Source organism: Pongo abelii, chromosome 16, assembly GCF_028885655.2.
Source record: "Pongo abelii isolate AG06213 chromosome 16, NHGRI_mPonAbe1-v2.0_pri, whole genome shotgun sequence".
In the NCBI taxonomy this organism is placed as follows: Eukaryota; Metazoa; Chordata; class Mammalia; order Primates; family Hominidae; genus Pongo; species Pongo abelii.
In genome coordinates this window covers 35,578,054-35,593,501 of record NC_072001.2, presented here as the reverse complement: position 1 = coordinate 35,593,501, position 15,448 = coordinate 35,578,054, and the positions used below count along the sequence as shown (strand labels likewise).

General features: G+C 41.7%; 1 protein-coding gene and 1 pseudogene across 4 annotated transcripts in view; both read left to right on the top strand.

Moving 5' to 3' along the window:
- Positions 1 to 15,448, top strand: part of FMN1 (formin 1) — a 434,649-nt gene that overhangs the window by 361,291 nt on the left and 57,910 nt on the right. Inside the window, exon 19 of one of the 4 annotated variants that reach the window (XM_063716552.1) lies at positions 6,451 to 7,680. The exons of the other annotated variants lie outside the window; for them this stretch is intronic. Coding sequence (XP_063572622.1) covers positions 6,451 to 6,506 — 56 coding nt within the window. The 3' untranslated portion in view covers positions 6,507 to 7,680. Of the gene's footprint in view, positions 1 to 6,450; positions 7,681 to 15,448 lie in introns of those variants that run through there. 4 annotated transcript variants of the gene reach the window in all.
- Positions 6,696 to 7,068, top strand: LOC103892476 (microtubule-associated proteins 1A/1B light chain 3 beta 2-like; annotated as a pseudogene).

Sequence of the window (15,448 nt, the reverse complement as noted above, 5' to 3'; positions counted from 1 at the left end):
AGAAATAGATCTACCTTTCCCTCCCAGTTTTTTTAATTTAAATTTTGATTTATTTATAACATTTTTCAGTGAAAATTAAAAATGTGTATTTGAGTAGATCAGAACTGTTTTAAACAGAGATAAACTGGTTTTCTCGTTATAGGAAATATGCGACATTAATTCATGTGCTTTTATAAATTTAGCAAAACCTGAGTGCTCAACTTCTAGAAGTGAAGTGCCAGTCCTGATAGCTCATTCTTACTCCATCTCAGAGTCAGGCATGGAGACCTTTGCTATTTACTACTTCCCCTTTCATCTTAGCATCCACCAACTTGTTGACATTCAAATTATTCATTGAAATAACCAAACCGTCTGCCCACTGAGCTCATTGCACCATCCCATTTCCTTGCTGAAATAAATAAAATGTGGCGTAATTGTAATATAGTAATTCTAGGGGAGCATGGTATATTCAAGTAGGTAATGTAGAAAGCCACTAAAAAGTCTATTTGAGATTGCTCTTCTTCCCAGGAGGGCACTGTTCTCTCTTTAATATATTCCCTTTGGCTTCATGATTCTAGGATTAAGCCTAATTGCTAACATAATATATGTGCGTGATCGTTGCTTTCTTTAACTTAAGCTTCCTCTGGCATTGGTTTCTAGCTTGTAGTGATGACTGTGGCATTAATTGTAATTAGTCTGAGCTTCATGTGAAATAGTTTCCAGCGTGTTGACAGCAATTAATGGAGCTTGATAGTCCTGGGTAAGATTCAAGGGGTGGGTTTTGCATCTCTTTCAAATTGTTTTCTCATTGTTTCTGTTGTAGTCTCCTGGGAGACTATAATAAACAGAGGCTGGCTTTAGAATTGCACAAACCTGAGTTCAAATCTCTCCCCTACCTTTCTTTCTTTCTTTTTTTTCTTTCTGAGACAGAGTTTCGCTCTTGTTGCCCAGGCTGGAGTGCAATGGCATGATCTCAGCTCACCACAACCTCCACTTCCTGAGTTCAAGCGATTCTCCTGGCTCAGCCTCCCAAGTAGCTGGGATTACAGGCATGTGCCACCATGCCCGGCTAATTTCTTGTATTTTTAGTAGAGACAGGGTTTCTCCATGTTGGCCAGGATGGTCTCAATCTCCTGACCTCAGGTGATCTGCCCGCCTTGGCCTCCCAAAGTGCTAGGATTACAGGCGTGAGCCACCACGCCCGGCCCTCTCCCCTACCTTTCTGAGCTTGGGAAGCTTAACTTCCTCAAAAAAAAAAAAAAAACAGCTGAGGTTCCCTCATCTCAAAGACAGAGGTAGTCATACCACCACCATAAGGTTATTGTGGCCATCAAACTTGCTAAAAAATGTCAGCCATTTGACTATGGGTCTTTCTTTCATACTAGTACAGATAAACTTTTTCAAACTGTTATGTATTATTAGTTTAGGGCTTTCTACGTTCTAGGCACTGTGCTGCATGTTCTGAATACAATGATGAGCAAAAGGAACACAGTCTTTGCCTCTGGAACTTATATTTGCCAGTGGATATTTTATAATTATAGCCGATTGGCAATAGGAATCCACAGTGCATAACCAACCACCTCAAAACTTAGTAGTCTAAAACAATGTATGCCTATCTGTCACAGTTTAATGAGTTGACTAGACTTAACTGGCTAGTTCTTGCTTCAGGTCTCCTATGAAGCTGGAGTTAGATTATGGCTGGAATTGAAATCATCTGTAGGCTGCAGAGCCTCGGCTCAGGTGGCTGGAGGGTGGAGCTTGGCTGGGCATCTCTGAGAGCCCGTGCAATCACTCCGCATGGCTTGCGCTTTCTCATAGCATGGTGGTCTCGCAGTAGTTAGCCTTCTTATATAGTTACTGGCTTTTTCCTGAGCAAATGTTCCAAGGAAAAGAAATTAGAAATTGCCTATCCTCTCAAACACTAGGAATGAAACATCACGTCACTGTTGTTCAGAGAAGTCGCAGTCCAGCCCAGTTTTAAGGGAGTGAATAGACGCCACCGTTCAACTAGAGAACAGCACAAACGTGCAGGGAAGGAAAGAGCTGATGATGGACATCTTGGAGACAAGCTACCGCGGTGTCTAATTGATTGTCCCTCAGATTTGTGTCTCTTGATATCTGGACTCGTAACAAGTAGGCTCTGTCTTTTACTTGACTTAGTCCATCAAGATTTATAAAACTGACCATTTGTGCTTGCCCTCGGAAAATGGATTGTATAATCTTAAAGTGTCAGATAAATAGCAAAATACAAATCTGTTCTGGTTCTCATAACTCCTTCAGGATGGATGATATTTCCAGGAAACAGGATTTTCTCATTCTCCTTAATCACTCTCTGTGTTACTACACAGAAGGAAATCTGCAGCTTCACAAATACTAGCCTCACGAACCCAGTTCCACAAAGTGATTCACATGTTGCATGCCTACTGAAGCACACAAGAACCATCACCTCAGCCAGAATATATTTCCTAGGACTTTAATATAAAGTCTCATTTGCTGCAGTTTTCTACTCCGCTTCTTCTAAGATGGAGCGATGGAATGTGTAGAAATAGTTAAAAGCCATTTCTAAATCACATTGAAAATAATTTTTTCAGTTGGTTTATGTACCAATGTTATGTTCCCAAAAATATAGATAAGAAACCAGAATCTGGAATTTATATTAAAAAGTTGATGAGTTTTGATTACATGTTCCAGGTGGATCAATTTGAAATATAAGCCTTACTTTAAAATAATGAAATGATTCCCTTGGATCTATGAGACTTCTTCTCCAGGGACACACTACATATACTCTGAGATTAAAACACTGTGTGTTTTGTCTCTCTATATTTCTCAAACATATTAAATGGACAACATCCAAGAGGCATCTAAGAAGGAATAAGCTAGAAAAGTAGACTGTATTGTTTCCCACGAACTGTGATGATCCAACCCAAGATCAATGAGCTGTCAGAAAAAGGGGGGGGAGAAGTTCCAAGCAAAAATATCTAAAGTAATAGCCAAGGGGATAAAGAAAACCACTGGCTGGATAAACGGTGATAAATGCTGGTGGTTTGTTTGTTTTTAAATTTTGTTTCTGCATGTAAGTCCTCTTTCTGTGTAATACAAACTCTAGTGCTGTGTGACACTCCTGTGTCTATCTTCCAAAGACTGGGGAGGGTGGAATGAGCAATTATCTGTTCTTCTTTAAACAACGATTCTCCCACTGTTTAGAATTTAACCAGTGTGTGCACGTTTTCTTTTCAGTATTTCAGTTGTCCACAGTTACAGTCCACTCAGTGTTCTGTACGAATGGGGCATGATGACCCACTGGCACAGCTTTCTCTCATGTTTGTACCATTTCCATACCCACCCCTCCCTCCTGGACACCTGTGCTAATCATCCAAGGACTGCCTCCCACCCACACCACTGCCTGTCCTCGTCTTTGCCTCCTTGGCACTGAACGAAATAGCCAAGCTTCTGAGATCCCTAGAACTTGCCTGTGTGTGGAATCCCATATGCTCTAAAATGCCTTTCACACAGCTACTCTGTTTTTGAAGCAAAGTGATTTTAGTCATTTGTATGCAGTTATGTGCAGAGATGAGAGGTTTTAGCCATGCTGTTAGGACCTCGGTAGTATCTTGAATGTGCTGATACCAGGTGATTACAATCTTCTAGTAGTGAGAAGAGAAAAATAGAGCTGCCTGGAGCTAGATATTCAAATAATATCATATCATGGCTCCTCCTGGGAATATGATCATCCTTGAAGTGACTTAGTCTTCACTCCTCTCCAGAAAAAAAGCCATTTCTTCCTCCAGCTTTCTCTGCCCTCTCACCACCACAGCCCCTCCGGTCTGGTTAAATCTGAGCCACACAGATGCTCACTAAGGGCTAAAACACAGCAGTGGCAAGAGGAGGCCAAGTTAATGGGTGAGCAGCGCCCTAGACTGGGAGTGCTGAGTTTCACCCACAGACCTCAAGCTGCCCCCACCCCATTCCGCTTTGGATTTCAGGGCTGCAGTTCTCCTCCCGGGGAGGATTCATCACTTCTTAGGTTTGTTCAACGCTAGTTTCTTATGTTGCCAATATGTGGCTCTGCAAATGCTCACAGGGAAAAATCAGAAATTGGTCTTACTGACTTAGCAATGTAGATCTCCCTCCCATTAAGTATACAGTTCTTCGGTGTACCTGTAGTTAGTTCTGGATAATTATAAGCAAATTAACAAGGATTTTTTACATTGTTGTTTCCCACTTCGTGACTGAGTTGCTGCCATTAGCACCATACCTGTGAGCTAAGCAGTAGGGAGGTTGATTTTTTTTTTTGAAGCCTAATCTTATTTTGAGGAGAAATCGGTTCTCAAGAGAATCTTCTCTCTCAATCTTACTTCCAAGACACTGATGGGTGCGAGCCATTATTGATTTCCACAGCCTGCCAATAGTATAAATGAGAAGTCTGAGTCTCTTGTCTCAAGAAGCCAAGCTTCTGATGTAGGCAAATAAAAGAAACTATGTTTGGAGTAGCTTATCATCATTAACAACCATAAGCATTTCCTGGCTAATGGCTCTTCACATGTAAAGTGCCCTGCTGTGGAATCCAGGGGCTTCAGGTCCCTTGTGCTCAAGTTGTTTACAGTCCAGTCTACGAGACAAGCAGAACACTAAAATGGGAACTAGTGTAGCAAATGCCAAGCATCCAATGAAGTCCGAAAGGGCTAGAAGTTCACATGAACACAGTTGTCCTTGCTGCCAAGGCCTGAAGGTTGGGTTGGTGCTGACTCTCCCTGGTTGAGATTTTTATGTGAATGTCTCAAAATGTCCTGTCCTCAGGGAGAGGGGTTCCAGTTCTGCTGGGAGTGGGTGGGCAGGGTGCAGAAAGCAGTAGACCTGAAGCTGCCTGTGAGAAGCCAGCCGCTGGAACCCATCTTTGCTTGGCTTGCTGGTCCTTGGCTTTGATCTGGGGGCACTTTCCCATGAGAGTTCTTCCTAGTCCTCCTCTGTCCCATGTGACAGGCTCCTCCCAGTTTGGTTCGGTTTCAAGGGAAATGAGCTGTTTGTCCAGTCACCATCTCTGGGCTGTGTAAACAAGCAGATGGGCAATTAGTGGCTGTGTCAGGGCCTTGGACTGCTGCTGTGCTTGCACAAATGGAGACTCATCACTCATCTTTTGGACTATCGTCGTGCAAGCATGAGATAATGGGGACTGCTGGGCTCTCGAGATTTCTTCATGTTGTTTAGATTTCAGTCTTCGTGTCACAATCCTATTGTTCAAGCGTTCTGGCAACAGCCACTGTCATTCAGCTCACTTGGGAGAAAAAATAATAATTTGGATTCTGTTGCCTTTATTTTTTTCTCATTAAACCATTTTTTAACGAGCGGGAAGTAGGACCAAGGCATAGAGATCTGTAGGGTAATATCTTTCCTTAATTAGCCAAATGCTGACAACAGAGGTCACCCAGTTGGAGGAGATTTTTGCCCTTCCCCTTTAAGCGGGCATGTGTGTTGTACACACAGGCTGGAGGCCAGGAGAGGACAGAGCCTGCAGTCAGGTCACTCGTAACCCCACGGCTGCTGCTGTTTTTGTTTACTTGAGCATTTCACTGTGCCTGGTATGTTTTCCTCTTGGATCCAGAATGCCAAGAGGGTCCCCTCAATCTGCCATTTGTCTCCTCTTGAGATGCACAGAAATCGGGCACCCAGTTGCTCAGTCCCCAGACTGTTCTCAGCATCAGGCAATGGCCCTATGTTTCCTTTGCTCTTTTTCCATACGTTGGCATCACCTCTCCGATTTTTTTTCTTTCTCCCCTTCTGCTTTTAATTTTTTCTCTCTTACCTCGGTTTGAGCCTCTGCCTTCTTTCATAGTTTTCTGTTTTCTCTCAGCATCTCCTCCACCCCCTTATGTTTTTGGTTTCTTGTGACTCGCTCTCCAGATTCCTTCATATTCAGGAATCACTGTCTTTGCCCAGCATCGCTGTGAATGTGCCGGTGTTCTCTTGTGGTTGTTCATCCCTTTCCCTCTTGCCTTCATTCCTCCCCGAGCCCTCCACCTCAGCCTCCTAAAACCTTTGAAGTTCTTCATACTGGAAGTGTCTCTGGATCATGCTACATAAATGAGGCAATAGCACTTGGGATCCTTTCAGCATGAGGACTGTGGAAATGATAGTCTTTCTCCCATTTTGCCCTAGGATGGGCATCTGTTGATGGGCAAGGAATTAACAGAGAGCACATCCCATTCTCTGTGACCAATCACTACTATTCTTTTTCAGTTGTTCATTCAGCATTTATAAGTTATCTACTATATGTGAGACTCTGAGGAAAAAAAAGAAGACTCAGACACTATTCTAGTCTAAAAGACCCTATATATCTGATACAAAATCTTACTCTGCCTTTCAGGAGCATTAGATGTAGCTGATCAAATGATAGATTGAAAACTCCTTCTTGCTTTAGGCCCTAACCCTCTTTTGTCTTCTCTCTACTTCATGGGCATTCCTCCATCTCCTAAGCTGGTTCTTCACCTTCCCAATCTCTAAACACGAGGGCTTCAGGACTCAGTCCATGAACCCCTTGCCTTATCACTGGGGTTGCTGAGGTGCATAGAACCTTGAGACTTTCTGATGGATCAAGCATATAATAAAGAGACTGAGGGAGACAAGAGAAGTCACTGTCGCCAGAGTTAGATTCACTGCCACCGCCACCCCAGGAGCCGCCAGAACTCTTGTGTCACCACCACCACCCAGATCCCTGCACCATGACATCAGAGAAGACCTTCAGGCCACACCACACCTTCGAACAAAGAGTAGAAGTCCGACTTCTCCGAGAGCAGCATCCACCCAAAATCCCGGTGGTAACAGAACGATACAAGGGTGAGAAGCAGCTTCCTGTCGTGGGTAAAGCGATGTTCCTTGTACTGGACTACATCAACCTGAGTGAGCTCATCAAGATCATTAGAAGGCGCTTCCAGCTCAGTGCTAATCAAGCCTTCCTCCTGGTGGTGAACAGACACAGCATGGTGAGCGTTTCCACACCGATCTCAGGTGTAGCAGAGTGAGAAGGATGAAGATGGATTCCTGTACATGGTCTGTGTCTCCCAGGAGACATTTGGAATGAAATTGTCAGTGTAAAACTAAAAAAAAAAAAAAAAAAAAAAAGCATCTATTTTAGAATTTTTAAACCCTTACCAAGGAAAAAATAAAGGGATGTTACCCACTGAGATCGATCAGTTCATCTAATCACAGATCGTCAAACAGTAGTGTTCCCACCTAGGAGTGTCAGGAAGTTGTGTTTGTATTTGAAGTAGAAAACTGGGCTCCAAGTGAGCACGTTCAGCTTTGGAAACTATGTTATTTAACATAGGCTAGCTTGTTTTCAGATTTTAAAAGTTTAAAAATAAAATACTTTGCATTCTAAAAAAAAAAGAGAGACTGAGGGAGATGTATGCTCAAGCAATGGATGTATCCTCTTGTTCTTCACCAAACAAGGGGAAAGTTTTACATTCATTTGCATTCATTTTACAAGTTTGTAAGACATACACAGCTTAGGGAGAAAAATATGAAGGCCTCGGTTCCGGGGAGAAAGCATGCGGGCATTTGTAGTACTGAGACTAAAAGTAAGGGGAGAAAGAGTTGCTGAGGTAAAGCTAAGTTAGAATATGAATTACTGTTACTATCAATGACACTATAGAACCTGTGAAAAAGGAGAAAATGTGAACTATACTATCCTCCTAAATAAAAGTAAATTATGATACCAAAAGCTTTTAAAAGTTTTGCCATTCCCAAACCGCCATGCGGTTGGCTTTGTGGCTTTGGACACTCTCAGAGGGAAGGCATCACCTTTCAGAGTTTGTGAATTTGAATTAGTTTGGGTTTGTTTGGAAGCAGAGCAACATCAGAAAATCTAGTCCCTTTCTTCCTAAAAGCACAAGGCTGCTAGCGAGCAGCCTTGTAATCCCAGGTGTGAGCAGTGGCTCACACCTGTAATCTCAGGACTTTGGGAGGCTAAAGTGGGAGAATCACTTGAGGCCAGGAGTTCATGACGAGCCTGGGCAACATAGGGAGGCCACATCCTACAAAAAATTTTTAAAAACTGGCTGGGTCATGATATCATGCACCTATAGTCCCAGGTACAGAGAGGCTGAGGTGGGAGGAACACTTGAGCCCAGAAGATTGAGGCTGCAGTGAGCCATGATCATACCACTGCACTCCGGCCTGGGTAACAGAGTGAGAACCTGTCTCAAAAAAAATAATAATAATAAAATAAAATAAAAACAGAAAAAGAAGAACGGTGTGAAAGATAATGCATGAAAAGCTCTTTCTTTCTTATTTTCATGACTTTACAAGCTTCACTTTCTGCCTTCCCATTATGTACCACACAGACATTTGCCACTGGGAATCTTCCTTGTCTGTGTCCCAAGGTCATCTGAACACCAAAGTTACACTTAAGAAGGAAAGGTTGTCAACTCAGGGGGATTGAAATAGAATTCCCTTGGAATCACCCATAACATCTATTTGAAAACAAACCCTTCCAAACAATCACATCATGGAAATCACAGTCCATGGTGAGAAAACTGTCAAGTTTTTGAGGTTGCAACTTAGAACACACACCAAAAAAATGTGTCTTCATCTCCAAGCATCTTTGGTTTGGAAATTGGGATAATAGGGCATCTGATCAGGCTTCCTCAGAGGATATCCAGTATTTTCCTGGCTTCCGGTGGCAGAAACCTGGTTGGTGGTCTAAGCCAGGACGAAAAAGATATTTCAGTCTGGAAGAGGAAAATAATTCTAAATTTATTTTTTTAGAGCCACGATTTAGAAAAAATAATAAACAAAATAAGGGATGCCTCTTATTTAAAATCAGTTTTTATTGTATCTGAATAGTCTGCTTTCCCTTGTTCATGAGTATCTGTGATTACGTGGTCAGGCCTGACACGTAGCCCAGCCAGGCTGGATGACATCCCTGTGCCCTGCCCTCTCCAGCTCTTCCTCATGGGCCTGCTCACTAGCAGCCTTGTGCTTTTAGGAAGAAAGGGACTGGATTTTCTGATGTTGCTCTGCTTCCAAACAAACCCAAACTAATTTAAATTCACAAACTCTAACAAAGGTGATGCCTTCCCTCTGAGAGTATCCAAAGCCACAAAGCCAGCTGCATGGCAGTTTGGGAATGGCAAAACTTTTAAGTTTTTGGTATCATAATGTTATTATTTTGAAGGGTTTAAATGAATAAAAGCCTTAGATTTCTCTGTGTGGTGAGTATGAAGCACCCATTCTAAAATTAACCAAGGTGATCAGAGGGAATTAGGGCTTCTGCCCTTTAAACAGTGATTCTGTTTTCAAGATCAGTGGAAATAAGAAAAAGATGGAAAAGTATTTGTTCAGAGAAAGGTGCTACCTAGATTACCTTTATTTTCTCACTTCTTGATGCTGCTGCCTTTTCTTGGGGAAAAATGGCTGAAAATAATAATGGTGGGAGTAATAGAGGGCTAAAAGGGAGATGAGTTTCAGCCACATTTGGAGAAAGGAAGAACTAGATGAACAGAGCTTGGATGATGGCAGTCGGTTTCTTTGTTTGGAGGAGCTATTAATAGTCTTGATTTAGCCCTTGAGCTCCTGTTTTCTGTCTTTTGTTTGTGTTTTATCTGTCTGATTTTTTCCTCCTTGAGGCAACTTCAAATGTGAAAGGGCAAGGGAACAGAGCTAACATAGGGTGGAAACATGTTTATGTGTAATTAAGGTCTTCCTCAATTTGCTACTACTGAAGCCCAAGGGAGACCAAGTTCTGTTACACGCACCATGTGAGAGGAAGAGGTTGACTAAAATGAGTTAGGCAGCTTTATCAGCTTGTTGGTCAAGAGATGTAGGATCCTGAGATGGATTCAATATTTTGGATGATATTAACAGAAATATAATTTTTAATTTTTTTCTGAAGAACCAGACAGAAGTTTAAGAACAGAGTTTACCATCCAAGAATTTAATTTGCTTTTCATCAGAGTATGACAAAACAGGCATGCTCGGGTCCAGCCTCAACTAACCTGAGTTGGTGAAAGGAAACAGAACTGAATTGGAAATAAATGCCAGGAGGTTCTGAGAATCAGAAAAAAAGATGAGAAGAGTCAGGGTGAAGATGACAAAGGGCGATGGTTCTCAAAATCTTGCTGCATTATGAGAAGTAGATGCCTTTTGGTGTAAGATCTGGGCTTATGGAGGAACCCAAGAGAGTAAGAATGCAGTCAGCAAATTCATATTTAAATGAATATGCCCACATTCCTTTGCCCTATTGATTCCAGAAGTTGAAATTGTGGCCTTTAATGTGTTTAAACCCTTAGATCATTTGCTAAGAGTTCAGGGAAAAAAAAGCAGCTGGTTCATCTCTGGTATTTTCATATAGGTTTTCTTTACAGCAGTTACTCATAAGTGGTATTTTCAATGGAGACCTTCAGAAAAAAGATGCTTGGATATCTCATCAGGTTTCAGAGAAATGTTCAGACTTAACCCTTTTAACTCAGCTAAAAGTCCATTAAACCATAAAACAAAGTCCATTCATTACACTTTTGGGCCGGGGACTTGGGTGACTGACTGCTCCCTGGGATGTTGCTCATCTCCTGTATGGACTAATTTTGGGGCTTATTAAATGTTGGGGGTCAGAAGGCTCACTTCCTCTGTGCTTGGATCACTGGGGCTGTTTTGATGCTAGTTGGCTTTCTGTGGGTCTTCTCCCTTATCAGTAGAGGATACACCCCACTTCTCCAGATGAGTCCCTTATAAGACAGCTGCTGTTTCATAAGACATTCCCTTAACCCAAGGCTTCCTCCCTATCAGTTACACTAATTGAAGATCAAAACCATTTCCCCCCACCCCCCATTATGTATTTTCTACTTATCCTCTAAGAAAAGAATTACAGGTTGGGATTACTCTAGAAGTGGTAGCAGTCAGTAGAGGAATGACATCCTAAAATATGACCATTAGAGACAAAAAGAAATTAGAAAGCTAGCATGCAGTGGGCATTTAATAAACAACTGCTGGGAGTGGTGGCAGTGGAGAAGAGCAGAGCAGAGGAGGAGGGGAGAGAGGAGGAGTTGTAAAGTGGGAAAAAGGAGCTAACACTTTAGAAGAAGGACAAAATGGCAGCAAAAAAGTCTGTCCCTTGCTTTTCTCCCATTGACAAATCTAAGACTGATGTCTACCCTACCTCCCACCTCTCACAAAAAAACATTAGAAAGCAACATATTTAGGTAACCCGGGGTCATAAAGGAGAGTTGAAATAGAAGCTTCAGCAAATAACCCCCGTATCATCAGGCCTTGAATTATCGGCAATTCCAAGCACTACCTGAGTCTCCATCTCAAAAAGCTCTTCCTTCTGCTGGCTGGAGTGCAGTGGCGCGATCTTGGCTCACTGCAACCTCCGCCTCCCAGGTTCAAGCGATTCCCCTGCCTCAGTCTCCCAAGTAGCTGGGATTACAGGCACTCACCACCATGTCTGGCTCATTTTTTGTATTTTAGTAGAGACGGGGTTTCACCATATTGGCCAAGATGATCTTGATCTCCTGACTTCATGATCTGCCCACCTCGGCCTCCCAAAGTGCTGGGATTACAGGCGTGAGCCACCTCACCCAGCCCCCTCTGCTTTGAAAATACTCACATCATCTCAACAGCCAATACACTGAAACCCCTCTCCACACAGAAGCACAGTTGTCTGAAGAAAAATTAGGGAAGCCATAGAGTAACAATAGCTCCTTTGCAAATTACAGCTTCATCGGAAGAAAAGTTGAGGCAGGCATATAGTATTTTATTTTACACAACACAAACAGACAAACAACCCCTAGACTTGGAATTCAGAATTAACAAAAGCATTAAATCCACTGGGCTTTGAGAAGGGTCAATGTTTTTTCATATGTCTTCTCTGCTACCATTATTTGCATAACAAATCGCTGCAAAATGCATCCATGTCAGATGTTGGAAATAAACTCTTTGGGGTATAGCTATTTTTAAACAACCCATAGTTATACGGATGTTTTTAAAACATTCAAAGCCAGAGTTTGTGTTTCAAATCGTAAGTGGTCGCAGGAACTCTATATTGTTGGTCTGGTGCTGACCTACAGAACAGAGTCTGAAGTCCCTCAGAAATGATGATGTTTTAAAGAGTTACAAAAGTTCACATTGGCTGTAGATTAAAGCTCTGTATTTCTAGGCAGGTACACAGAAATCCCTGCTGCCAGTTTTTACCTCCACTTTGGAGAGCATTGAACTTTCCTTGCAAATATTCAAAATACTTCCCCACTTAAAAGATTTTACTTACTGACACTGGGAACAAGCATCCCCACCCACATTCTTCATCCTTAAGAATCAGGAGTTAGAAAAAAAAAAAAGGCTGCATTCTTTGAGATTATTTGCATGAGTGGATTATTTGTGTCAGTCTCTGAGAGGTTATTTTCATAGTCTCTAGTCTACATGTCCGAGCTTACTATTCCCACAAAAGATTTTTCCTGTGGTCTAGGGAGTCTCATGATTGTCTCCCCGGACCTATGTAATACCAGCCTCCCCACCCCACACACACTTTGCTCCCCTGTAGCCTCTGTAAGCCCTGGCTCCTGGGGCTCCTTGAGCTTGGACTGCCAGCTCCACTTCCCATGTTCTAGGCAAGCAACAAATACCCTTCAAAATTGCCATCAAGCCCCACCTGTTTTATAAAAACTTGCCAAGCTTCCATGATATGTACGTTATATTATTAGCAACAGTATTAGCCGGGTGCCTGTATTCCCAGCTACTTGGGAGGCTTAGGCAGGAGAATCACTTGAATCCAGGAGGTGGAGGTTGCAGTAGCCGAGATCACACCACTGCACTCCAGCCTGGGTGACACAGTGAGACCCTGTCTCAAAAAAAAAAAAAAAGTAAAAATAATGTTAGCTGACATTTGTTTAATACTGTCAGCCAAGTTTGATACTAAGTAATATCTCATTTCTCATTGAAAAAACAACCCTTGAGGAAAGCACTATTATTATCTCCATTTTACAAAGGAGGAAATTGAACTCAGATGGGCTAGATCTATGTGATTTAAAGGTGGACCTCAATCAGGACAGGTTAAGAATCCAGCAAGGGTTGGTTTGGTGCCTTGGACTAGAGTGGTTGAGTAAGTGGCAGGAGATTATAGTGGTGAGGGGTATTTAGAGGATACGAACCACTAGACTTCTTGGTGGCTTGGATCCTGCCCTCCAGATCTGAAAGGTTACACTTCATCCCGTCTTTAGATGTTATTTGCACTACTTGAACACTCCCTGGGGCCCTCACTGCTCCTACCCCTGATTGATCTTCACCTTTCTTCATATCTGAGTTCATATGACGATGTCTCCTCAGACAGGGAGGGCTTTTCTTACACATACTCCTGGGAAAATTAGGTTTCTACTCTTAATAATATAACTGCCCCTCTTTCTGTTAACCTCTGTGGCACTTCTCTCAATTTTTAAATATTTGAGAAATTACTTAGCTGATACGAGAGGGAAGATGTCTGTTTCACTCACTTTATTTATAGTATCCTCTTTACTTACCATGCAGTGGTACTCAGTGAAATACAGGTTGAAGCTGTCCAAAAAAAGAAAGGAGAATTTAAAGGAGTTCCTCCTCATTTAGATCGTAAATGGAATGAAATTCCTTCATAAAAGGAAATTCATCTAGAGGTAAAAACAGGAGTTAAAAAGGAAAATTAAACTATTTCAACCACTATCTCACCAAAAGAACAACTCCAAAAATGTGATCTGGAGGGAGAAACAATCAAACTAACGAAGAATAGAAGACAGTGAGTCAGGAGTGACTAGCCCTTACAATAGGGGTGATTATTTTTAAAAATCTGTCTTTATCTAATGGTCAGTGGCACTCAGTTATATGGCCAGACACAAGAATTAGAAGATTTTAATCTCCTGTCATTTGTTAGTTCATGTCCAATAACTTAACTTACTTTTTTTTTTTTTACTTTACTTTATTTTTGGTCTTTGGCCTTCCAGATCCCTCGAATTTTGGATAGCTTGAATGTGGGATGATCCTGTATTACAATTCAGAGAAGTGAATTTCCCTTCACTAGTCCATTTGCTTTTAAAAATAAAGAAGACATTAAAATGAGTTGCAGATATAAGTAATCCTTATTTAGTTATTTTGCTTTCTCAACCAGCATAAGGTCTCTACATGAGAACAAAATTTGGATTCAGTACCTCCTAACTCTGCCACATGGGAGAAATGTGTCCCCCCTCATTTCTGTGTGGGTATTTGTCTAAATCTTGTCTCCCTTCCCACTACTGAGGTCTCACACCTTGGAGAGTTCTATCTAGATATAGAGCATGGTTATATATGCTGGTAACAAAATAGTTATAACTATTTTCCTCACTCACGAATCTTACCCTTTAAACAGATAAAAGTGATTTACATGGATTGGCAGAAGTCAGAGAATCCTTATTGCTTTTGTAAGCTGAGACAATATGCCCAGTCCATACCAACACCAAATAAGGTATCTTGGAATGTGATTGTATCCGTATGCTTTCAGCTCATGCAATATAGGCACAGAGAACCAATTTTAGGAAACTGGCCTCAAAGGAAGCCATGGGCTCTTGATTTGATTCCCACCGTTCTACTCCAGCAGCCACATATAGAGCCCTTAATATTAATTTTAATGTAAGTTGGAGGAAATTTTTCAATCTTTGAAAACTATCTTTCACCCTCCTCTCCTGGGGGCCTGTGTTATTCACCAGCTAGAAACACTAGCAGCTGGAAGTAGAAGATGGCTTGTCTAGTCCTGGTTGCGTGCATCTAAAGAGCTGTAAGGTTGACAGAACTTTTGCCGGAGCGCGTGTATTTAACTTAGTAAGAAGAATAGCTTGGTCTCATAAATTGTTGTGCCATCTTAGATTAGATATTGCGTGACAAATTTTTGTTATTGGGTATTTGTCTAGTCACATCAATATTAACTAGAGTAGACCTTGAGAAAGCAGAGAAGGAAATTTTGCTTCATTTGGGCTGGAGTTTTGCTATCCAGTTTCTGAGTTCTTACACATTGCATTTTGAGTCTGTGACCAGATGACCTGCTCTTGTTCCAAGTAAGCAAATATTGACATTCTTGCCATCCACCAGTGTCTTTCCTCTAGGGGATGACAAAAAATTCAATGTGTAGCAAATATACATAGATGCCAGCAGATAAAGAGTTTTGCCTTAGGTCATCTACCAGGAAATACTATATTTTACCTACCGATCTCCCTGTTCACTGGGAGGAATTCTGAAATCCTAAAGTAAAAGACGTTGAAACTACTAACGTGTTCCTTTGTTGTATCAATATTTCTAGTAGTCGGAATGTATGCTTTCTATTCCCAGTAATTTTTTTAGGTTACTAAAAAAATATGATTTGGTTAAGAGGGAACATGAGCCAAGTGGTAGGGCTAAATCCCTTCTTTTGTCTGAGTCGTGACAATATTTTAACCGCAAATGTTTATCTTTCATCCTCAGGGGAGATGAGTAGCCTCTTTTTTGAATC